We start from the raw sequence: 26,094 nt of genomic DNA on the forward strand, positions 1-26,094 counted from the left end.
TGGACGGTTGTCACACCGTGCACACCTCCCAAAGGGATCATGGTGTTTTGTGTGTCTGTGTGAAAATAAATGTCATCTGTTTGAACATGTGGAGCCTTCAGGAGCTAAAGAGCCAGGCCTGTTCCTCAATAAAAAACCACACTGAGGCTAAAAAGAGAGTGGGTACTGAATTTATTGTTGTGTGTTGGACAAAAACATGGATTGATGCAGCTCTGGGTACTGCTCAACCTAAATGACATTCAAATGAGGAAAATGTGAAAATATTGAATTCACTGATTTGTGTTCATTCATTTAACCTACTGTTGAATTAGATTTTTACAGACACACATCTGAAAGAATCCTTGAGAAGTCTCTCCAAGCGTATGCCCCATGCATAGAGAAACTGCTTTCAATGATGAATGTCAATGTTCCTGTACACTGCATTCAGTGTATGCATGCTATACATCTAAACATGCTGCCCTCTTCCTGCTGTCTATATGGTTAGCTTTACTAAACTATATCAAGAGTAAATATTACAAGCAATGAGTAAAAACATCAATATTTTGACTTTTAAGTAAAGAAATACAATGAAACTGTTGCAGTGGAGACATTCAATGACAGTAATCATTAAAGGTTACCCAATATATAGCATGTTCACGTTCATATTTGTATTTTCTGATTCTACTAGAACATTATTACATGATTTAATGTTCAAAAAAGACTATTTTTCTCATCCTGCTGCTCCTGTGTTCACTCTCTGTATGAGACGCTTTGTAGGAGCGCCTGTCTCTAAGAAGCCCATTCAGCTCTGATTGGTCAGCGCATGTCCGCAAGTCTTTTATTCCTTACTGTGTTGTTGCACTCTGGCGCCTGAGACTGACTGCAACGGAGTATATAGCAGGGCTGTGTACCTTGAAAAATCACCAATACTACACAACCGGACATGTCCCAGCAGTGAAGGGACCAAGACGACATTGTTTACCGTTTTTCAAATGCAACTACATGCGACTATGTTACACTGCAGTAGAAAAATACTGTCTACAACTGCCTACTAGTAGCAGATGACCAATCATAAAAGGCAGGCTAAGAGTTTTGGAAGACTTAACCGAGAGTAGAAAAAACTGTTGAAACTGGAGCTTTCAGAATAGTTGGAAATCTGAACGTTTTAGCTCACAGGGATGTGTCTAAAATGCGTACACAGCATTCTTTAAAGTTTTGCCCACGTTTAACATGAAAATCCATCATTATGACATTGTAAATATGAAAAGAAACACAAAAGTAAGAAATAAAGTGAGCAAGTCCACATTAAAGCCGGTAAATGATGTATGAATGTGGACAGACAGCATGAATAACTGTGGACTTTGGGTGTCATTCACCAGTGAAGATTGGGTTTTCCACAGTGGTGGTAGCTTTGTTGAACAGCGGGTTGTCGGCCTGGAAACATAAAGCCCAGTGATTAGTTTGTCTATGATGTTTTTATCCGCTTGACACCACCTGGGACAAGCTGATTACTAAAGCACACAGAAAGTCTTCCGGATGCTGTGAGACACAGTCCCAGCTAATCTCCACAGTGTAGAAGAAGTTCCATGAAGGCCTGGCCACTATGTCTATGGTATGGTATGTTCTTTTGTGTGTGTGTGTGTGTAATATTTTGAAAATGGAAAACAACTTGGCCACATTAGCTGACCGGACATGAATAGGTCTCTCTCCAGTAAAAGCAGGACATGATCTATCTATCTATCTATTTATCTATCTATCTATCTATCTATCTATGTGTTCTGTTGCAGATAGGATCCTTTTACGTATAATCCACTGAAATTATTGGACAACGCCCAAGTTCCTAAAATATTGAGTGTAATTATTTCTAGATTCTCATTTCTCCATCCTCATCAATTTTTTAGCAGTGACAATAAAAAAAAGATTACGTTTAAATGGCTGCTCTCACCTTTGCCCACTTGGCTTTCTTCTTTTCATTCTCAAACTTCCTGAATTCCTTTAGGTCCCTGATGTAGAGCAGCAGCTTGATGATCATGAGCAGCAGAATGCCGATCAGAGCCACCGAGGCAATGGAGCCTCCGATGATGGCAAAGATGCTGGGGGGCTCCGGACACTCTGCAGCAACACACACAAACCACACAGAGATCACACACAATGCTCAGTAGAACAGGTGTCTGATCTGCCAGCTGCAGAACCTGAACCTGAGTGGATCAGCAGCGTACCTCTCTTTTTCAGGACCTCAGCCCTGTAGTTATCCTCTCCCACCAACTGCTCCAGGTTGAATCTGATCCAGCAGCCCTCTGTGTCTTTCTGATGGCACTTCTTTTTTTCAATGGAGAACTGATCCACCATCTCACGATTAATGCTCCCACTGCACGCCACAGTGCAGTTTTTTTTTAATGGACCTGAGTTAAAGCTGAGGCATTCAATGCAGTTCCTGCAACAAAAAAAAAAATTAAGTATTTTATTTTAATTGGACGAATAACTATGAAATATTATCTCAGGACAAACATAATAAGAAAAACGATGAAAAAGAATGCATGTTTACAATCAAAAAGCCTGAGACAGAAAGGGAAAAAAGAATCAGATGTTGAAAAATAATTTGTAAAAGCAGAGTAAAGTTTGGACTCCTTACAGTTTGGTCAGGCAGGGGTCGGGGCACCCGATGCAGTTCTGGCAGCGGGGTTGCTGGTACCCCTCCTTACACTCGCAGCGGTTACACTTGCAGTCACCTCTGCCGAAGCACACAGAGTTGTTGAGGGTGCGGCAGGCCTCCACTGACTCCATACACTGGCAGGCTGAGCCCTCGTAGCCTTTGAAGCACTCACATATCCCACAGTTGCACTTCCCCTTTCCTACAAATTGGGAGCAATGGACAATAATGGATGCTATAAGTATTGCACCTACTTCATGTTGCACATACTTATATTTATACTGTTTCTCTTTTTACTTCAGTTTCTTTTCCTTTTTTGGAGCCTTTCAACAAAATCTTGCTCAACTGTATATGTGAATGTGTCTTGAATGACAATAAAGTCTGTCTAAGTCTGTAAGGTGCACCTCAGGCTTAACACCAGAGAGGCACAAAGAGGAGCAACAGAAATAATTACTAATTAATATTAGTATTTACATATTTTGTGGTAAAAAATAAAGCTAGGGATAGAGCTGGTTTCAGATATTGATTGTTGTTTCCATGATAGATGCAGGAACAGTTTACAGTGACCTCCTCTCCACCACAGCTTCAAATGTCGCCTGTTTGCAGGCAATAATGGAACCAGCCTTCCTGTTAGGAAGTGAGGAGTGGTAGCATTCGCCTAGACCAGCAGCGGAGGATGTGTAGCCACAATCACGGCACACCCCCTCCTCAACTCTGCTTCTCTTCATGATGTCAGATTCATCTACCAACCCTTTGTAGGCGGACTCAGGTTTGGACCATATCTTGGTTATGCTACTAGTTTTAGACTGCCAGAGTACTACCTTTGACACAATGAGCTCTTCTCTCGTGTGCATTCATGTCCCAGTACTAGCTCTGGGAGTCCTTATATTTTCTTGCCTCACAGTTTTTCTTGGATTGGGGAGGCACCTAAATCATCGTTTCTGCTGCTGCCATGGTACTGCTCAACACCCTGCGATGCACTGCACTGCTAAAACTATTATTTCTAGTCATAGTTTATTGTTACGATAATTGCCACAATTCATCATACCAACTGCTATACTTATTGTGAATATTGTTTTTTCTTATCTTCATATCTGTGTCAGTGTCCCTGTGTCCCAACCAGCAGATAACCCACAAAAAGTCAGGGTCTGTCTGAGGTTTCTGTCTGTGTAAAGGAAGTTTTTCCTTGTCACTGTTGCACTAAATACTTGCTCTTGGGAGGAATTGTTAGGTCTTATTGTACTGTGTGGTCTAGACCTACTCTAAGTGTCCTGATATAAGTCTGCGACAATATAAATGGAATTGAAGTGAATAGTCAGTGCGGTGTGCTGTAAGGGTAACAGGGGCTAGACATTAAAGCTTGATGAAACATTTTCATTGGTCAAACAATTTGGAAAAGGCCCGTATCCAGGATGAATCAGCCTCATTTTTATTTTATTTCAAATATTGGGTTTAGAACAAATGATAAAATAACATTTATCATCGTGCCTTGTATTGGCTCACAGTGCACATGTAAAAATGAGTCAAACTCTACCTCCACACAATTGATTGTCAAACTTCTCACAGTGTTCATCATCACACTCGCAGAAGTCTCCATGGTAACTGCTTCCAGTCTCGGTGGTGTGGCACTGGCACCTGCCACACACACACTCGCCCTGACCCTCACACTCCGTGCCATTTTGCCTCTGGCAGGACGCTCGTAGGCTGTGCTCGTCCTTTTTGCCAATGGAGCACTCGCAGAACTGACCAATGTAGCCTTCATTGCAGCTGCATTAGAAATGTTAGAGAGAGCAAAAAAACTACTTTAACAAAAACACATCTTTTCCACCATTTCTTGATGCATTTTATTATTAAAAGTTTCTTTGATCAGTTTTGTGAGCAGAACTCATTTTCTTACCCATCACATAGATAGATTTTTAATTTTCCATTCTTATAGTAATCTACACAGCGTCCCAAGGTACAAACATAACAGCAACACCTAGATGTCACACTCCATCCACATGAAAGTTTGTAATACTGTTTACATACTACTTACAATGTTTGAATAACTTTGATTCTGTTTGTATATTACAGTCATTGTGTAGAAGGTGTGAAGCCTACCTGCAAATACCACAGCTGACTTTCCCCTTGTTATTGCAGTGTGTGTTGATTGCGGAGTCTGTGTCTTTACATCCACACTCACAATTTGTAGATAAGGTCACTGTCAATGTGTCTTTGATGCCCAGTGGTCTAATAGTAAAAGACTTGTCCTTAATACATGATTGTGCTGTCACTGTGACATCAAAAGAAATCTGAAAAAGGCAGTTAGGGGAGAGGAAACATAAAATCCGAGGTTAATACATTTATTACAACATTAACAACAGATTATGAAAACACTGGTTTAGGGTTTACATTCTCTCTTCAGTGCATTGGTCCTTTCTAGCTCTTCCTAAATCTGAGCTTCTACAATCAGCTGGATCCTCATATCCAGCCTTGTGGCAGTATCTTTTCCCCGGAGCCTGAACAATAACAACAATTAACATTATACCCCAATGGTTTCAGCACACACTCTGGTCCCCCCCACACCATGCTGGCCTGTACAGGCATTGCCCTTGACCATCATGCAACATCCAAGAGGCAAGTCTTTCCAGCCAAACACAGTCCAGACCTTAGCATCTTAACCCCTGATGCCCAAAGGTTTTCGACTTCATCAGACCTCTACTCATTGTAGAACCTCAGATTTGATGGGATCAATAAAGAATTCTTTCTAGTTGTGGAGCAGTGGACCAGCTCTTTACAAATGCCAAGACACTAGGGAGGAGAGTGCAGGAGTGGAGGTGTTGTTACTACAGCCCATTTGGTCCTTGCATAGCTGAAGTGAGAGCAGTGCCAGCTTTCTTGGCAGGAAGTCAAGCTTGTTCTCAGTTTGTGTTGGGGTCTGCCACCTTCGGAGTGAATAACTACCACTCAAGGGAAAGAGTTCAGGTATCCTAGGATTTCTTTTACGTGACAGGGTAAGTCTATTTCTATTAGGTCTATATAATAAAAGTTGAAAAACAATTGCCTAAAAAAAACCTCTCAGACTCATACATTTAAAGAGAGCTTGGTGGAGTTAATGTGAGCGTGTCACACTGGGAAGAGAACATGTTGAAGGGATTGACCTGAGGATGGCTTGGGTTCTCGGCAGTAGAACTGAAGGAGGGGCCAGTGAGAGGGCTGTCTGGGCTACCTTGCTAAGCCTGGTGCTACAAGGGTCTGAGCAGATGGATCACTTGTTAATGAGACTCACAGTGCGGACATGCGTAGCGTCCAATACAATACTAAAATCCTGAAACTGATGTAACAAAAACTACACGCATTAGTTAAATGAACATCACAGTGGGAATATAAATAAACTACAGAAATAACTGACCTCCTTTCCTACTTGTACATTGTCACAAACCCCTTTGCTGTCCCCTTCTGGTATTGGATTGTCACATTTAGGGGTGTAGACCACTCTCACGTTGTCAGGCAGGTTGTCATGGGTTATAGTTACTTTGGAGGACAATCTCTGTCATGGATCAAACATTTGAGAGGGTTGTGAAATATAGACAAAAACTGCAAGGGATAAAGTAGCTAAATTTTATGAATTGACAACTTACATTGTAGGCGCTTCTAATCAATTCAACCACATTGTTAGAGTCTGATGACAGAACTCCCACCTCGGATTTTGGAATCATTTTAGAGAGTTCCTGGGACCAAACACAAGGACAAACAAAATATTCTTCAGATTAAACAGACCCTAAAATGTTTTCTTTATAAATAAATAAAATTAGGTATAGAAAAGAAAGTTAAATTAAATGTACCTGGAACACCATCTCCACATTTTTTGTCACTGCAAATATCGGTTGAATATGGTTTTTTTCCAACTGTGCAGCTAGTTGTCCGACAGAAGGGTAGTCCTGCACAAAACACTCAGAGGAATCAGTGACGTTCTGTGAGTCTGATGTCGATGTTACACCTCTTAAACAACATGTATATAAACTCACTATCACTGGGGTTTTAAGAATGATTCTGTTCAGTGTCGCAATAATAAATGATAATGGTTAGTTGCATTTCATTCCAAAGTAGGTCTTATTTTCCCAGTTTAACCCATCAGTTATAATAACATGGCAATGCAACATTTATGTGCTCCCATACAAACCATGTCACTGCTCTTGGTGTAAAGGTTGTTTTCCATATGGCATTGTTCATCATTGGGTTCCAGTATGCCAGCTAACTTTCCATCCCCGGCCATGTGGAATCCAGCGTCAGTGGTGAGCACAATCAGCCGGGTGCTGCTGTTCCTCCAACCTATTTTGTCCTAAACACCAATATGTGTTAGGGACCACTTAAGCAAAGGAAAGGCATTGACTTTTAAATAATCCTACCATCTAACCTAAATGTTACCCAAGCTTTGAGTTGTGCATACATACCCATGCACATGCTTTAGAACAAATATTGTTCAAAGTACAAGTGAAAAATGTTGACAGTGAATATCTTACAGAGATGTTAAATACTATATATAAACCCATGCATGCTTTGCTTGTGTTTCTCCCAGTACGGTGTGGATGTCTTTGCTTGAGTCCTTACCCCGCACACAGCCGCCTGCATCATGGCGTCCAGACTCCCTTCTGGAGAGTCCAAGTTCCCAGAAATGAACTGTTCTCTGACTTTGTTTTTAAACTCATCTTTCTCTGACGTCATACTAAGCACATGTCTGTAGCCGAAGGCCGCCTGGCACTGCTGGTCATTCTCATCACACGGTTTCAGCAGTTTCTCCTGGTTGGTGTTAGTGTAAGGAAGTACTGTCTTGTCAACAAAGGCACCAAACCCTGCAGTTCGACAAACAACATTCAAACTGTTTAAATGCATGAAGACATAACATACTGATATAAATGGTAGGACATTAGAATATACAGCCTGTACATGTTGTGTAAAAACGCTGTGCAAATTTAAGCCTATTTTTAATAATATATGATCATATTCACAATAAAATAGAAAACACTCATAGGGATACTTGGCGGATTTAAAACCAGCTTTTTGTCCTAGCAGGGTGTGCAGACAGTGTGTTATTATATCATGGCTATGAAAAATCTGATTTCTAATATTTTCTAGGGAATAATGCCTCCGTGAGCATTTTGTTTTGTTGCTTAACTGTTTGTAAAATGAATGGTGACGTTAAATCACCTGTTTTTACGTAATGTTATTCTAAGGTACTGTCTATTTGGTGTATTTTTCCATAGCTTTATTTTGCTAGCAAATAAGCCCATTGACGTCAACGTTATTGTTCATATTTTGGCACACTGTTTATTAACGACAGTAGTAGCGGTCACAGTCAGTGAAATTGGGATTTGTAAAACACATTGCAAAATGTGGTATGTATCTGGAATTGTCTGTTAGCTATGTGTGATATCTGTAAGGCTGAACTGACTCACAGTAGTAAAAATATTTTATTCTGATCCAACGACTCTTTCTGTGAGAGACAAGACACTGGCTATATCCTGGAATGTAATTGTAAGACATATAATGCTTTTGAGAAACCATTGCACATAAAGCTAACTCTTGCTGAAAAGGAACTAAATGCAGTATTCACTTAGTTCAATACAAAACCGTACTGTTGACAACTTTTCCCAACTGTTTTAGGATGATGTGTTTATATGGGACCCAAAACAGCTCATATCCGCACCCCACACATATCTAACCTTGGGATCTCTTTCTTACATCAGTTTGGATCATCAGTGGGATCCCATCACTCAATTACTCTTCCTCATTTCACAAACACACATTGGAACAGATAACAAGCTAACAAGCCAAATGTTTTGTTTGCCAGTCACAATAACACTCCATATTTAATAATGTATTCCAATGAAAATATGATAAAATAACTAATGTCTCTTGTTACCACCTAAAACTACTACAATACTCCCCCCCACAATTACTAAATTCATTTGATATAGATCAAATATAATAGAGAAAATACTTTCAATGTCAATTCCTTCTTGTGTTCTTTCCTTGTACCTACTAAAAGTGTGTGTCCCAATTGACATGTGAAACACAAGATAAATACTCTATACATTGTGGCTGTATTATAGAGCGTAATCTAATAATAAATATCAGTATTTCAGATGATTCAGGCTGTATTCTTACCTATTTGAGCAAATTCAGTGATTTTATTTAGAGCTGCAAAAAGATCTTGTCCAAGGTTTTTGACAAATTCCAAGTCATCTTTCATGGAGTAAGATAGGTCCATCAGGTAATAGAGATCAACTGGATAACCCTCAACTCTTTTAAAAGAAACTGTGAATGTGGAGGGACGCCCTGGGAACACATAAGAGAATGCATAACTGAAGTTCAATGACAGTAAGTGAATACAGTACTAAAATTAAATTTGATGATAGATTAAAATATGTGAAATCATTTCGAATAAAAAAACACATTTTTTTAGTTTTCTTAAAGTTATCCCAGCCCAATTTTGATCCTGACACATCCAGACAGTTGTCTTGAAACACAGTATCCTGGACTGCCCTGGTTTGACTGTTCTCTGGAAACCACAACACTCCCTTTCTCCAGATGTCCAGGCGACCGGTAAGTGATTGTACTCACCAGGTCGCAGTTTAAGACTGATCTGCTGTGGACTCAGCTGGACAGGTTCCTGTTGGTTAAAAGACGCTGAGAGAGGATTGTTCTTGCCAACACTTTGATCATTCTCTGGGGAGACGATTTCCTCTCTCTTGCAGCCTCTTTTTGTCAACTTTACTTGGGTGTCACAGCGTACTGCTTCCTGCTCACCTGGTTTGGTGAAATTCTGGAAAAAGGAATGTGAAGACACATATGGACACACTGTTTGATGTACTTATTTATAGTCTGTGCTGCTTCACTTGACTTTTCTTCAATTGCCTAGCTTCAAGAGGATGGTACTTACATAAAACATTGGTGTGCTACATTGGGATGCAAATAGCAACTTTTGGTTGAGAGTGTGATGGACAATGAATCATCACCCTTAACCCTGAAATATTAAGATTTAGTTTTTGTCTGCATCCATTAGGAACTGAAAGCAACACTGAGCTGCAAAGTGGGATTTCAGACATGACAGCATGTAGGTGTTGGCATGATAATCATGCTTTGTCATCCTGAGAGGCCTCAGAGTTCTTTACCCCTGGCCTACTTTTGGGATGTTAAAAGAACCAATCCTTGAAAATTCAGAAAAGATGACGTTATTTGTTTTTCTACAGTATCGTAGATATCGGGGGATGCAGTCCTTCTGGAACTGACGGCGGCAGTATGTGCCCTTAAAGATGCTGTTAAATGCTGAAGAAGAACTGCAGAACAGAAAGAAAAAAATATCCCCTGATCTCCGGGCACACTGATGGTCACAGCCAGTCTGTGGCTTTACTTCTACAGCAGCGGGCTGTGGGTTCAAAGACTGACGTTTTCTCCACATCACACTCTCACTCAAAGCCCTGCACTCATGGAAAAAAATCCTGACATGATTCTTCATGTTTGTGTTTATTGTTTGTTCCAAAAAAACCAATTAACATAATTGAATAATAATAGAAAGGAGGACATGGGATTCAGTTTTGTTTTTTATCTGTAGTTCAAACTGTTTGAAAAAATAATAATACCATAATAAGCCATGAGTCTCAAACACGGGAGCTTATTAAGGTACTGGTGCTGCCGAAAACATGTCTGTCAATTTAACACATTGGGCAGTTTATTTTTTTCACGCAGCTTGTCTGTACCTCTTTTGCATTTCTTCTTTATGATCTCTATCACTGTTCTAGACTAGCAGATGCACACTGAAACTGCATGCAGAGGGTGCCAAACAGGGTGCTATTTAAAGATATGATTGGGCCAGTCCAATGTCAGTTAAGAAAACAACAAATGGGTCACTGAGTATATGTTTTTTCCCACGTTTGTCAAAAGGAAAGAAAAACCTAGCCCATGTTATATTTTTGACTAAAGTGTTCTAGGCCCACAGCCCAGTATCAATTGATAAAACAATGGGCTGCCGCTGTAGGCCTACCGCTTTAATGGACCAGTTCTTGGGCCAGACAATAAATGAATGAATAAATTAAAGTGTTGGTGGTCAGCCCAAAAAGCACGTCGGACTACGGGGTTAGGGGTTATGGCCTCCTACTTGTTGGTTGCTACCTGGTACATATTGGGTAAGCTGAGCAATTGCAAGGCTAGGTGAGTTTTTGGTATATCTTCTCAGATGTCAATTTGTTTTGTAATGAACTAGGACAATTGAGGCTCATTGAGTTTGTTCCTATAGTCATGGAAGTGAAGATTATCCAGAAGTACAGTAAAAGTGTTTCACCATCAGTAGGCTTCTGGAGAAGAGGATGCCAGGCTTTAACCACTATAACTGAGTGTAGCAGCAAAGTAACCAGTGGTGTAAAATTCCCAGGCCATCTGTGGGACAGTGGCAACATGGTAGCTACATGCGGTGAGGCAGAAGGTTTTCTAGCATGTAGGTCAGCCTAGGGGTGTGGGAAAAATCAATACAGCATGGTATCGCGATATTTTCAGTGGCAATACTTAATCAATACACAGTCACCAAGTATTGCTCTTATGTCTGTAGGTCAGTGTGTCTGCTTGAGAAATCCATTTTGTGGCAATAAAATTGAAGTGATATGAACAAACCGAGAAACGTATATCTTTTTAGATCAGATCCTTTTGGGGACATAATTAAAAATTGGGAAAAGGTTATATATCGCAGATATATTTAAAATCGTAATATGGTATTGTGGTGATATCGTATCGGGAGGCGTCTGGTCAATCCCACCCCTACACTGCATCATGTTTGTACTCTGCAGGTTGCCACAGTGTTCTTGATGGTAGGATAGGCTTTATCTTGAAGCTACTGTGGTATTTAGTAAGAAACCTTTACAGAAAGTATAAATTTTGGTATATAGAGTTTTAGGGCAGAGTTTTAATGTGTTACATTGTAGGGGGAAAAAGAGCTTTTAGTGAAAATCTGTCTGCAGACTGTTGTGTCGTTGTTCTTAATTTTTTTATCATTACAGATGGTGGTCCTTAGTGGATGTAAACTGTTGGAGTACTGGTTCTCTTGTAATGACATGAAGGCCCCAGCCACAACTAGAGACTTTCTTGTATGCTCCATATCAGTGGAATGGGTTTATACTAGGGCTGTCAAAATGAGCGCGATAATAACGAGTTAACGCAATCATATATTAATTCGATTAAGAAAAAATGTCGCAATTAACGCACGTTGTCTTTGACCTCTTGAATGACCCGTATTGAGGTGTTTGCACAGGGCGCGCGACACTGATGAACAGTAGCTGTGCTGCCAAGTGGTAGTCTCATAGAAGGGTGTGCAGCCAGATTGAAAAGAATCAGCACAGAAGTTGAATTATGGAGAAAGAAGGGATAATGGATGGGAAGTTTATTTTCAAATCTTTGCCAGATAGTACACTTGACAAAACGAAAGTTACATGTAGCATTTGTCGAGCTGAGCTTAGTTATCACCAAAGTACATCCAGTCTGCGGTATCACTTGCAAGCCAAGCACACGGATCCCAGCGTAAGCTCTGCTTCTGGTAACGTACGACAAACTACACTTGACAGCCGTTTAGAAAGCAGATCGATGGATACGTCGACCTCCAGTAAACTGACCCAAGCTATAGCTAAATGGATAGCCACAGCATGCAGACCAGTTTATATAGTGGAAGACGAAGGACTCCGTGATATTATCCGGATTGCCTCCGGTGACCTCACGTAGCCTACGGCTTGCCATCCAGGGCCACAGTCATGTCCAGGATACACGAGTGGTATGACACAGAGAAGGCAAAACTAGCTACGAATTTGCACAACACAGCTTCTGTCGCGCTTACTGGTGACTATTGGACATCGCTAGGTAATCATAGCTATCTTGGAGTAACAGCTCATTACATCGATCAGGAGTGGAAGCTGCATTCGCATGCATTGACTGTAATGAGAACTGATGAGAGGCATATGGCTGACGTATGCGCGAGTCATTTTATGGATGTGGCGGGTCAGTGGAACATTGAAGAGAAAGTGAGCACGCTGAACACAGACAGTGCTAGAAATATGACTGCAGCTTCGAAACAGCTACCATTCGAACACCTGCCGTGCACGGCTCATAGTATTCAACTCTCAGTCACAGTGTCTCTACAAAACAGTGCATTTGACGGTGCACTTGATAAATGTCGCAAAGTGGTTGGCCACTTCAAACATAGCCCACCTAATACTGCTGAACTCAAGACACAGCAAGTTGACTGTCAACATCATCAGAAATTATTTTGTTTTTTGTTCCACTTTACATTCAATAATTGTAAGTAACTTCTTGATTACAAATGCAGTAAATTACAGCCAGTCAATTAAAAACCCTTGAGATCAATTGGTCTAGTTTTTACTTATTAAGTACATTTGGTATGAATGACAATGTGTTATTACATTTGATAAGCTCATTTAACTTCAATTGGAGTGGATTTGAAATAGAATTTTAAAAATGCGATTAATCGTGAGTTAACTCACCATTACTATGCGATTAATCAACTAAAAAATGTGAATCGTTTGACAGCCCTAGTTTATACCATTCAACAAAAAAAGAGGTTAACGGCATATAAGGTTCTTTAAATAATCAAAGCATTGAGCCCAGAAATATATTTTAAAGTGAACAGTAAAAGATGCACTATATCAACCCAATCTTTAAATTACTGAATAGCTGTTCAAGCTGAAAATTTAAATTTTGTGGGTAAAACCTGAATCTTCAACATAGCCAAACTTTCTCTGTCAGGTAAATGTAAGATGAGGTTTTCCTCTGGAGTAAGCAAGCAGTACACTGTGGGATTGTTTGAGGGGCCTGGGTTATTTTGGGGAAGTGGAAGTTTTCAGCGCTCATCACCACTTACATGCTCTGTTAACAATACATCACAATCTGTCCATCAATTGTGGAACTGCAACTGATTTGAAGGCCTGAGAGAACTAGGAGAGTTTTATGGTTTCTCACCAGCTGTTGGCACCAGGCACAATACGGCCCAGATTTGATACAGTCATCACACGAGTTGATCACAGACTTCGAACAAACTTCCTCTCCCTGACACACCCCTGCAAAGAAAACACAAATTACATTCAAAACAGTCTTCTACAAGTAAGACACAAATTCAAAACTTTATAATGTTGTGTCGACACAAATAGTTAGTATTTATCTTTCACATCTACCTCTTCCAGAAAGGACAGATTATGTAGAGGTGGGCAGATGGACACCTGTGCAGTTTGAGTTAGGTCCTTCCATATACAAGGTTTGGGGCTTCAGAATTTCAGTGAAATATTTAAAGCTTCAACAACGGCAAAACATTCAATAACATGTTCAAAAGCTTGGAAGCATTTGGCTCAGCCTTACATCAAGACTAGAAATAATTTGCCCTGCGTTTCTTCTGTTGTATCAAGTTTAATTTCCTACACAAGCTGGAAAACATTTTAAACATTTCCCGCTAACGCTAGCTTGGTTGTCAGAATGCTGAACAAGGCAATTCAAGGTGACCAAATCATTCTAATAAACTTTGCTCAAGTGAAAACCCCGAAGTTTAAGATTAAAACCTATATGAAAGTTGATGCTAATCATGTTGATCGGTCGGGCGCCTACATTTCGTTACTGCTAACTTACAATGGCGGACCAAAAGACAGAGAAAGAAAACCGTTCAACTACAAGTCCAAAGAAAAATAAACAGAAAACTAAACTCATGTACGTTCTTCAGCCAGGCTGTAAACCTCAGAGCAGCAGGGCTCTCATCTCCGCCTGCAGCAGTGACGAGCATAAAGCTGCAGTACCAGAGGCTGCACTTTGAGGACTACAATCCTAGGAGCACTCTAATGACTGCACGACTGCAAAAACTAATGAAATGGTTCTCTTACATCCATGCCCGTAATATTATATATATATATATATATATATATATATATATATATAAAAATGTTTACCGCTAACGTTAGACAATTCTGTTGCCTTTTTTAAAATTTATTATTATACTACTTTATTAATCCCACAAGGTGTAACTACACTTTACACTCTGTTATTACACACAGGCCTGAATTACACACACATGCTCAGGACCTATATATGCACTAATGGAGAGATGTCAGAGTGGGGGGGTTGCCCATCGAAAAGACACCCGAGCAATTGGGGGTTTGGTGCCTTGCTCAAGAGCACCTTGGCAGTGCCCAGGAGAAGAACTGGCACCTCTTCAGCTACCAGTCCACCATCATAGTATGGTCCGTACGGTGAATTGAACCAGCAACCCTCCGGGTCCCAGCCCACCTCCCTACGGACTAAACTGCTGCCTTCCCCTTGACAACAGTATTTCTAGTCCTCCATTTGGTAGATAGTCTATAATTTACGACAAAGGTCTTCAACAGGTCCGGAAACCCTAGGGGGTCTTCAGAATTATTGCAGGGGAGCCACCAAATTATTGGTAATTGTTAATTTTTTGTAAGGTTTTTTTCAAACTTTGAAATGTCTTGAAAACTCATGGCGCTCAAGAATTGCAGAGCCTGTTTTATTACACAGTAATTTCCTTTAGTGGTGCCTTCAAGATTTTTAAATAAATTATGTAATATGAAAACTTACCATTTCCAGCCAACAGCAGGAGCAGAAGAAACAGCAAACACAGAGCCATTTTCTGATGAAAAAACACAGACATACTTCATATTTTATTATTATTTTTTTATACCCCCCATGTGTGACACTTTGTAATAAACATCATTGATAGATGGTAAATTAATAGTTAATTCATCTTTAGTTAATTGTCATTTGACTGTTAGCAAATGTAATTTTACTGTTAAAAAGCAATAAAATTAAAATTAATAAAATATTAGTGCTGTAAATTAACATTATTGTTACACACATTATATCTCTCATATTCTATACTAAGTAGCTGGCAATGATTAAAAAATATGTGTAAACCTTTAATAAACATCTACAAACATTACATAGATGGATCAGATATTCCTAACACTTTCTTAAGGGTTACTAGTTGGTTTGTAAATTAACTATAAACAGTGTCTGGATGGTTATTAGGTTGAGACTGATGTTTATCACAGTTCACAGGAAGGTAAGAAAAAATGCTGTAAATTAAGAATGCTTTCAAAACTATAAATGATTGTTTAATTTTAGAATTTTACTAAATGCAAAGTGAGTGAACAAAAGAAAAATCAAAATCTATAGTTATTACTAGTGCTGTCAGTTAAATGCATCATTAACGGCGTTATTGCAAGATTAACGTTCTTTTTGGCCGAGCAAACTTTGTAGTTTTGGTCTCTTTTGTTGTTGTGAACTAATCTATCATCGCAGCACGTCCAGTCTGAAATACCACTTGATGGCCAAACACTCAGCTGATGCCAAACCCCCCCCTGTCAAGTTAATCCACTTTTTAATGTTCTTGAGAGCATTAAAATGAGAAAAAATAATGGGACAAAAAGAAATCAAGGGAAATTTAGAATTAAAAAAAAGTGTGTTGTGATTAATTGTGAGATACTTATCGATCGTGCAATACCATCAGGGAGGCATATGATTAGCCCCAAATTTATTCTGCAGCAGGACAACGACCCCAAACCTACAGCCAAGGTCATTAAGAACTATCTTCAGTGTAAAGAAGAACAAGAAGTCCTGAAAGTGATGGCATGGCCCCCACAGAGCCCTGATCTCAACATCATCGAGTGTGTCTTGGATTACATGAAGACGCAGAAGCCTACATCCACAGAAAATGTGTGGTTATTTCTCCAAGGTTTTCGGAACAACCTACCAGCTGAGTTCCTTCAAAAGCTGTGTGCAAGTGTACCAAGAAGAATTGATGCTGTGTTGAAGGCAAAGGGTGGTCACACCAAATATTGATTTGACTTAGATTTCTCTTCTGTTCATTCACTGCAAAGAATTCTTTTCTTAGTTTACTGAATTTTAGTACACATACTATACACACACATACTGTTATATCTTATATACAGAATATACTGCATGGGTGTATGTATTGTGTGGGTGTGTATGTGTGTGTTCCTGTTCCTTTGCATGTTTGTCGCACTTAAGTGTTTCGGAACATCAAACCAATTTAAACAATAGTCAAGGACAACACAAGTAAACACACAATGCAATTTGTAAATGAAGGTGTTTATTATTAAAGGTGAAAAAAAATCCTAACCATCATGGCCCTGTGTGAAAAAGTGATTGCCAGGAAATGAGGAAGGGGGCAAACACTTTTTCACACCACTGTGTATATATATATATATATATATATATATATATATATATATATATATATATATATATATATATATATAAAAATATGTTGCAACTTTATAATTACCATCCATTCACTGTTACAGATGTTTACAAACCAACAAGTAACCCTTAACCAAGTGTTAGGAATATCTGTTTCATCTATCTTTGTAATGTTTATAGATGTTTTAAAAATGGTTTCTTAAAGGCTTACAAACACTTTTTATAATTACTTGATCCCTAATGTATAATATGAGGGATATAATGTGTGTAACAATAAACTGTTAATTTACAACAAATTCACAACACTACTATAGTTTATTAATTATAATTGAATTGTTTGTTAGCAGTAACTAATGATGGTTATTATAAAGTGTTACCAAGAAAGAAAAGAACAGGATAGGTTAACGTCAGTTCGATTAAATCAAAAGTCAAAGCATAAGTCCAAGATCTGTTTGCCTTGGTTTACAGTTGGGGGGGCTATTGCATTCCAAAGACAGAGATTTTTTTTTTAACTCCTCAAACTTTTGATCTTATACCCCCCTTATACTGGGGGTGGCTTGGTTTGTGAAAAACATCTGAACCGTCCGGTTTGCCTGTCTCTGTTCAGAGCGTGTGTGAGCGACACACAGTTTGACGCATGTGCAATGAAGACTCATGGGCAAATATGACCTCAGACCCTTTTGCACAAAAGAAGAGGTGTGGACACCAACTTAACATACAGCAAAAGACGGTGCAAAAACCTAAACAGCATCCTGCTAACCTTTGTACATTTTTACATTAATGTACGCTGTAACGTTTTTTCAATCCAAAGTCGCTGAAGCTGCTGCTGTTTCAATCCGGTGGGCTGCTCAGTTCCCTCTACAACTAATGAGCACACACACAATGGATGCAGGAAAAAATGGAAATAAGACGTACAGGATGACCTAAATTTGGGACAGCTCGTGATTCTAAGTGCAATGATAAGATAAAGACCAAAAAGTGCTTTATCAAACCGTATGAATGTGTCCCAGCCCAGGATAGGAAATTAAATAAACAATGTTAATATCAACAAGCCACTGACTTCCATGTTTAAATTTGATTCATTCAATTCATTATTTTTTGTCTTAACTCCACCATTTATATATTTTTCCATTTGCTGCATCCTGAGCCTTTTTGGTAAGGTTACTAAGAAAATTATGAGTAATTTTATTCTCCCCAAAACAAGTTTCCTTTTCAAAGAACCATACTAAACTAAATCGCAAATTTGTATATGTTTAATGTATTCCAACTTATTAAAAAGACTGAGCTTTAAGAGTTCCTTTTTCTTTTAAAGGATAACCTTTTTGTGCTACACTGAAGTTAGCCTTTTGATAAATGCAAGTTATTTCAATTGACGTTCTGTAATATTTCAATCTATGTATGCTTAAAAGGCAAATAAGTTCCTGTAGATGGCATTACACAATCTTCTTTTGTTGCCAAATAAATGAAAAGCTTCTTAAAATCGTCATTATCCTCCCTCTTTCTATATCAAAATCTCACCTAGTTTCCTCAGAGATATGCTTTAAGTCAAGTCAAATTCAGTTTGTGCATGATTACATGATATAAATGTTCATTAATAACGTATCCTACATTGTGGATAATTAAGCTTTGTATCATTTGCTGAAGTATAGTCCTGGAGTGTTAAAGATTAAAAGAAAAAATAACAAGAACCGTACAGAACAAAAAAAAACGTTACCCGAAAACCGTGATACGAACCGAACCGTGGGTTTTCTGAACAGTGCTACCTCTAGCTTATACTCACAAACCATCATATACATATCCTCATATACAAACATTTGCCCCGCAGTACATATTCACATCTTTACATAGACTACAACATTTGCATGCAAATACATCCACAATTCCTTAATACACATATCCATGTCAATCCTAATTGTGTGTTGACATGTAAGGGCACGACTGTATTGAAATGGGCTATCCATTACCGCCAGTAAATATTAAATTTGTCCATTTGTAGATTCAGTGAAAAAGTGACTTTTTCCACATTATGCATTTCTTTTGTAATTCAAATCCTTTCCCTTTTTAGTTGGGGGCTCAATAATTAGCCATTCTCTATGTATATCTGTTTTACTAGCTGCCAACCTCATTTTTATAAAGTACCTATCACTAGAGTTATGGATGGGAGATTCCCAAGATACATGGTACAGAAATCATGTTAAACACCTCATAAGCAAATTATTAAGTTAATCTTTGCCACTATTTCAATCCGATAAGGTAGGATATGTTATGGCTGTGTCTGTCTTTATTTCCTGTTCTATTTTGGTAGTCTGTTTTTCTGTCTTGTCTTGTTTTACATCTTGCCTTCTGTTTTTCTACATGAGATCACCTGGAAACTACCAGAAGCATTTCCAGGTGATCGCTGCACCTCTGTCAATGTAATATTACCATGTGATTAAATAGAAACAGGCAGTTTTGCATTTTGCACCACTTATTAATGGTTGTTACACAGAAGCTACCAGAAGTATTTACAGGCAAAATTTACATCTCTGTTACTCTAATGCTACCATGTAATTAAATAGAAACAAGCAGTTTTTCATTTTGCATCACTGATTCATGGTTGTTACACAGAAACTGCCAGACATGTTTCCAGGTAAGAAATCACAAGATTAAACTTATATTTTGTAAAGAATTACCTTAAAACAAAAGGAAACTATTTGGAACTAAAAGGGGGATGAATTTCATTATTGCCATGTTATTACAATGTTAATTTAATTATATTACAACTACCTACTGTACCTATACACATGGGTGTCATCGAACCATTCCTAGGCATTACCTTGGTAATTGCATGTTATTATATCTGTTACCTTTTTATCACCTCACCTTAATACCCCAGTATTACAGCTTATTACTGTAATTTATTACCGTGTCATTACCTTGGTAATTACATGTTACTACTTATATTTTTGTTAGTTAGCCTGCCATTTTAGTTTCATTCTGACAATGTAAACCTGTTGAAATGACAGAAACAAGGTTTAAACATCACAAAAAGATCAGATTTTTAGAAGTAGAACTATGACAGACTCAAAGGCTTTTTTGGCATCAAGGCTGAGAACAATGGATTTATCCTTACTTTTGTTCATATGCTCATCCGATAAACATTCACACAAATTTACACTCCACAGGAACAGCATCGGGGTCTACTCAGGGTTCAGTCTCTCGCCCAAGACACTTCTACATGGGACTGCAGGGTCAGGGATAAACTACCAACCTTCTGCTGCTGTCTTCTCCAAGCTAATATTTATTTTAGCTCTTGGCCCATTATTATATCTTTTTTGTGTAAATTTAGCTTTCCTCTCCTTTTGAATTAAAAATCACTGTTGTGTCTTGTCAGGGCTGGATGAGTTGATTGAAAGATGGCTGTTGGGATTGACTAGCCAACTATGCTATGGAATTGGTTCCAAAGACTATGATTAGTCAGAAGAGGTCAAATGCTTGAGCCTGTACAAAAGTTTTGTTCTTTGGTCAATGTATTATGGAGTATTTCGTTGTATAATAATTGAAAAAAAATAAAGGTTACTACTTCACGGATTTTGCCTATCATGGATTCCGGGATTTTGGATTGTAACCCCAGTGAAAAACGAGGGTTCACTGTATAACACATTGTTGTGTTATAAAATTAAATTGAATTTACAAAACAGAGTGAAATATGTTGCCTGTTGTCCATTCCTGATAATTTCTCTCTCTTTCTCTTAATTTTAATACTCGATAATATACAATGTTGTTAAATGATGCTACGTGATAAATACCTTTTATATATGTTGGTAAACCAATGACGAATGACTCAAAAACATATGATGTTAAAATATCAAAGGCACCTAAAACATTATGCAGTCAGTGGAGTACATATTCCATTTCATTTATTATACAGGAAAGTATTAAAAGTAACATTAAGTTAGTTTAAACGTGCCTGACTCAGTTTAAAAACCAGGTTACCAGCAGGTTCCTGTTCTTTAGAAATATAGAACATAGAACACAGTTATGGCACATGACGATAGAAACAATACAGAACTATAAACAACAATACAGACACTGCAAACAAGACTTGGACAATACAATCAATGAGTGCAAGTGTAACTGAGGAGAAGGAACAGTTTGTAGGCCTTTTTGACATTTGTGATGGATGGTAATGTTCTCCTGTGATGGAGAATGTCATTCCAAAAAAAATGTCTTTGTGACATGTTTTTGTATAAGTAATACATATGATAAATAAATATGACAATGGCGGACATTTTGTTGCTACGTGTGAAACCTCCGCCTGCTGATGGAGCTGCTGCTGACATGGTTTCCTGCATACCATAATAGGTCACAAAGAGGACAGAGGCGTGTTGTCATTTCTGTTCTGTGAATCAGGCTCAAACACAAGGAAGCAGATTCTCTCTGTCTTGTATGTATTGCAGTTTTTTGCAGATTATATTGCTGCTGCTTCTTTTGGTTCAAATGACAGCTGACACGTCACTGAGTACAGTACCCAAAATTAGCCCAAATGATACATGTTTAAAGGATAGCTAATTATGGATATTTACCTTAAACCCTTGGAGACAACTGTGTCTGACCCTGACCTCAGAAATCTGTGTAGATTTGAATCAACACATCTGTGACACAGCCTCTCTGACTAATAATAAAGACACATTTAAGAAAAACTATGTAGATTTTGAATGTACAAAATGTCCATAAGAAAGCAGTAAACTTTGGTGTGGTTGGTTCTGGGGCAAAGGAAAGGAACCAAAGACGTGGAAATAGGATGATAAAGATGTCACTCAAACCTTTATTACAGTTTTTTCCAATTGTTAACACACTAAAACGACATGCATAACACAATTATTTAAACTGACACAAAGAGAGCAAAACCGCTTCTCAACTTTCCGAAAGTCTAAACACATTTCTGCTTTACACGCATTTTGCAATTTAAAATGGCACGTTTGAATGCACTGAACACGGTTCTCTATATGTACAATCTGACAAAGTCACAGGTTTGCTGTTTCTAAACATAAAACCTTTGTGAGTAAAAAGTCAATATTTATCAATCACCTGTATAGACATATTTTAATCTGCTCTGACAACTTGAATGACGGGATGTTATTCGCCAATATTCCTCAGTGAACGGCGTCCTAATCTGAGATCTTTTCCAGTTAAAGAGCCAGTCATTGTTATGGAGTTTTTTTTAGGAGTTTGCTCACACTAACAAAAATGTAACAAAAATAGCATTAATTCAGTAAGAATGCACATATTTCTATAGAGAGAAAACGTTTAAAGATACCAAGATTGCTGTGGTTCTTCCACACACTACTGAGGCTCCTGTTTGTGAGTGAATTAATTGTTAAATTGCCAATATGTCTTTTTTGTCTTTAAACTTCAATCATTAAATCCCCAAAACGAGTCAATGGCAGAATAAACTGTTTTGCATTGGCAGAAAAGAATTGACAAATTTTTCATCGGCGCAACCCACATACCCAGCTCTGCTGCTCATCCCACAAAAGCATGTTCCTTATAAATGTGAATTTATGAATGGGAACTAAACAGGTTTTCCAACGGTATAAGAATTATTGACAAAAAGCATCTTTACCATAGAGAATTAATCTGCCAAAACACTAATTTACCTACTTTTTGTGCAGAGTCATATGTTTATATATCCTTTTCATGACTTTTTAAAGCATCTTTGTGCATCTTGACCCCTCCCATCTCCCTATCTCGGCTTTAGTAAAGTGTGAGTGGAGTGAGTCGGGTCAGCTGTGTGAACATGTCCTGTGAGATCGTGTGCTACTCTGAAGTCTGTCCATCAGTCTCTGCTACGTCACAAACACTCTACTCAGAACAAAGGGGAAGCTGGCTGCCACACCCGCGCTGCACACTTCCTTTAAAAGGCCTTTGCACAACTTCACATATTTAAATACAAGCTTAGGTTTACTCATCAACTCAGGAACCTTTTTGAAACCGGTTCCATTTCCTGCATTTCAAAAGGCTTTAGCACTAGAAGGGAAATAGCCCACACCATTCAACATTGTGCTTAAAGAAATATAATTTTTCAGTTATTGTAATTGAATTCTCTTAATACCTATCCTGCACAGGAATATATTTTAAAATTTGCCTGACAATGTCTAACAGAAACATTGCCAGTTATTACATTTATTATTGAAAGTGTCTACTGTGCAAGAATTTCTTTGCAACTTCCTAAGTACTTGCCCCCCTTTGACACTTGAAGGTTAACTGACGTTATACTGAAGATGTGCAAAGTATTTTCATGCACATTCCTATATTCCCATAATTATAGAATAATGTTGGGTTTTCCACTCAAACAGACCCATTTCTTTACCAGAGCAGCGCTGATTAACCTGCTGAATGGATGCATATGCCTGATGAACATACAGCACATGGAGACAAGCCAACATTCCCTCACATACACTTCTAATGACTCAGAGGGGGGAGAAAGAAAAAAAAAAGTCCAATGAAAATGCAAAATGCAACACACGATGGCAGAGATGGTGCAACATAGAATCATCCAAAGAGTCGAAGAAAGTAAGGCATTCAGGGTCCTTGCCAATAAAACTAAGAACAGAGCTCACTAGTACTGTTTTTCATTTGCAGAGATCTACAAAAAGAAAGGACGAATGCAAAACCTGAGCAGCTTATTGAACTGTGTTCATGGAGCCTTTCATTGCACTACCAGTTAGCACGGCAACTTGGGAACAGATCAGTTCTTTCCTCCCTGAAACTGATCAAGAATCATATACAATATATATACAACCATAATGACCACTTCATTTAACTATTAGTAGCCAGCAAGCACACACAACCACAAAAGTATTCAAAAAATGTTACCTTTGGTTTACATACAGTGTGTTTTCTAGTATGCTAGTGTATACAACACTATGCTACAATTACAACATTAATGTATTGCCAAATATATGTTCTGTTTCAACATTGCATTGGTGTTTAAAGTGAACTCTTCAACCCCTCTTAGCAGATATCATCACTTTTACTGAACAACTAATCCGTGACAGTTTCTGAACAACTAATCTGTTTAGAGTTTACTGTATGCAAACTCCATTAAACAGGTTACAGCTAGAGTTATCAATGATAAAAAGATGTGGGAACTACTTCGACTGATTTATTGATTTTGTTCAGTGTTGCGTATCCTCCCATTTTCACTGAGCAAAACAAAGACACAAAGCAAAGCGATTTTCCTAAATACTACGAGAATGGACATTCTTTTACAACAAGGCATGGCTGGTTTGAATTAAAGACCGTATAATGCTTCAGCCTCTGATTATATAAAATATACTCAGGGAATTGGACTAAAGATGAAACAGCAACATTAGAAAACACAAATAAGACCGATTTAGATATTTTGCTGTTTTACATGAAAGAGAAAGGGGATTCTTTATCAAAGCTCATTTATACCTGATGTGATGTAGGAGACAAGAGTTCCCTTGTACATATAGTTCAACAGGATTCAGAAATCAAATAGAGAACAATTGAGAAAATTTTATCTCTGCTTTTGTTGGTTGTCCACTTCCTCAGACAAGTTTGTCTTTCTTAAAATGACTCCAAAACTAGTTGTGTCGCATTGACAATTCTTTCATAGTCCTGTAGTCTGTCTAGTAAAATAGATCGACATGTTTGATGATGTCATTACAGTTAGACCTACTTTTGTACATTTAAAAAAAAACAAAAAGAATAAGTTAAGCTTTTAAAAGTAAGAACACATTTATTTCCTAAAACAAACCATTTAGTGAGAAAGCAACCTTACCAGTACCACGAAGACGTTTGTGTTGGACAGCTGTGCGGAGCTATACATGGATGGTGCAACAGCACCACAAGACAGGAAGTGTGGGGCAACCAAACAGTGTTAGTAAGAGAACTGTTACAGACAGGAGAGTATATATAGGATTTGTAAAAAAAAAAGACATAAAAAAAGGAAACCAAAAATGCAGGAACCAAGTCCAAAATACAAAACTAAAAATGCCCAAAGTGAAAATCTCACAGGGAACAGAAATCTCAGGGAAAAGAGAAAAAAAATGACCCAAAGGCACACAACTGGAACAAGAACAGCAAAACGCACAGACAGACTACACAATCCGACAAGACACAAGGGGAGCACAGACACTAATTACACTGGGTAATGAGACAACGAGAGGTAGGTGACAGGAGGGCTGGGAAACGATAGTTATGTAGGTAACTCCAGATTCTATGAGTCCCTGTCCCTTAGCACATGCGCAGTCGTGAAGAGTTTCTTTCCCGCTCTTGTATCCAGCACGGGCCTCAACTACGTCCGCATTTACTGTATATTTACACAGCGAAACCGTTATCTGCAGTGATGGTTCCTGCCCGTTTCCTGACGCCTGAATACAAAAAACAAACATGTTACACTCTTTCCAATACTCCTTTTTAATTTTATATTCTACAATGTTTTCACACTTCACTGAGAAGTCAACATAGCAAGAGGGCATGAGACGGGAGAGGCTTCAAGTTGCAGCCATAGAAGGATTTTTTTAGTTAGCTAATACTCTGCATTTATTTTAGAGACGTACAAATATTTTTAAATTGCCCTCCGTTCATGACTTGTACTTTTTCAGAGTCACGAAACGGGCAGGAAACATCACTGCAGACCCATCTCACCCCGGACACAACCTGTTCCAGCTTCTCCCCTCTTGCAGGCACTACAGAGCACTGTACGCCAAAACCAACAGACTCAGGAACAGTTTCTATCCACAAGCCATCACTCTGATGATCAGCTGACTTCTTAGCCACAGTGTCAGGTTCAATTCTGTGCAACAACCAAGGAACATTGTCTCAAACAGCACCTGTTTACTGGTTCCAATTATTATTCCACTTATTTATTATTTATTTATCGTCCTCACTTCTCATATCTCATATCTCATTTAGGATTTATTATTTACTATTTACTCATCATTCCCATTGTCATATCTCAATTGTTATATGTTATTTATTCATCATTCTCATTCCCTATTCCGAGCTGTTCATAATGTTCATACTGTTCATGTTGCAATACAACAACACAATACTATTTATTATGGGTGATCTGAGTGTCCGGCTGAAACGAGTATCTGGTACGGATAAAGCACTTTTGAAGAGTACAAGTATTTTACGAGTAATATGAGTCAATATCCGTGCTCGGATTGAATACAACTCCTCAACTGGCCGCGCAG

The 26,094-nt window shown here is 38.4% G+C and overlaps 1 protein-coding gene and 1 long non-coding RNA gene across 2 annotated transcripts; one reads left to right on the forward strand and one right to left on the reverse strand.

The window, feature by feature from the left end:
• Positions 1-1,075: 1,075 nt before the first annotated feature.
• LOC117952716 lies at positions 1,076-18,258 on the forward strand. Its single transcript, XR_004658484.1, has 3 exons — positions 1,076-1,172; positions 17,286-17,295; positions 18,246-18,258. It is a non-coding gene; the product is annotated as an uncharacterized LOC117952716 (long non-coding RNA).
• On the reverse strand, positions 1,159-24,741 carry itgb2 (integrin, beta 2). Its single transcript, XM_034885146.1, has 16 exons — positions 24,675-24,741; positions 15,242-15,293; positions 13,625-13,722; positions 9,233-9,434; positions 8,777-8,947; positions 7,220-7,461; positions 6,792-6,950; positions 6,454-6,549; positions 6,250-6,339; positions 6,021-6,158; positions 4,730-4,920; positions 4,164-4,396; positions 2,612-2,831; positions 2,199-2,413; positions 1,925-2,091; positions 1,159-1,413 (listed from the first exon to the last, which is right to left on the reverse strand). The coding sequence occupies exons 1-16, from the start codon at positions 24,720-24,722 to the stop codon at positions 1,348-1,350; spliced, it is 2,388 nt and encodes a 795-aa protein (XP_034741037.1). The 5' UTR covers positions 24,723-24,741; the 3' UTR covers positions 1,159-1,347.
• Between the last annotated feature and the right edge of the window lie 1,353 nt (positions 24,742-26,094).

The sequence above is a fragment of the Etheostoma cragini genome, chromosome 11 (assembly GCF_013103735.1).
Source record: "Etheostoma cragini isolate CJK2018 chromosome 11, CSU_Ecrag_1.0, whole genome shotgun sequence".
NCBI classification, from domain to species: domain Eukaryota; kingdom Metazoa; phylum Chordata; class Actinopteri; order Perciformes; family Percidae; genus Etheostoma; species Etheostoma cragini.

Bases quoted from the DNA above. Each gene is read 5' to 3' on its own strand.
- itgb2 (XM_034885146.1), bottom strand. From the start codon at position 24,722: ATGTATAGCTCCGCACAGCTGTCCAACACAAACGTCTTCGTGGTACTG. The intron at 2,832-4,163 runs GTAGAGTTTGAC...CCCAATTTGTAG, and splicing joins TGACAATCAATTGTGTGGAG to GAAAGGGGAAGTGCAACTGT. The intron at 2,092-2,198 runs GTACGCTGCTGA...GTGTTGCTGCAG, and splicing joins TGAGGTCCTGAAAAAGAGAG to AGTGTCCGGAGCCCCCCAGC.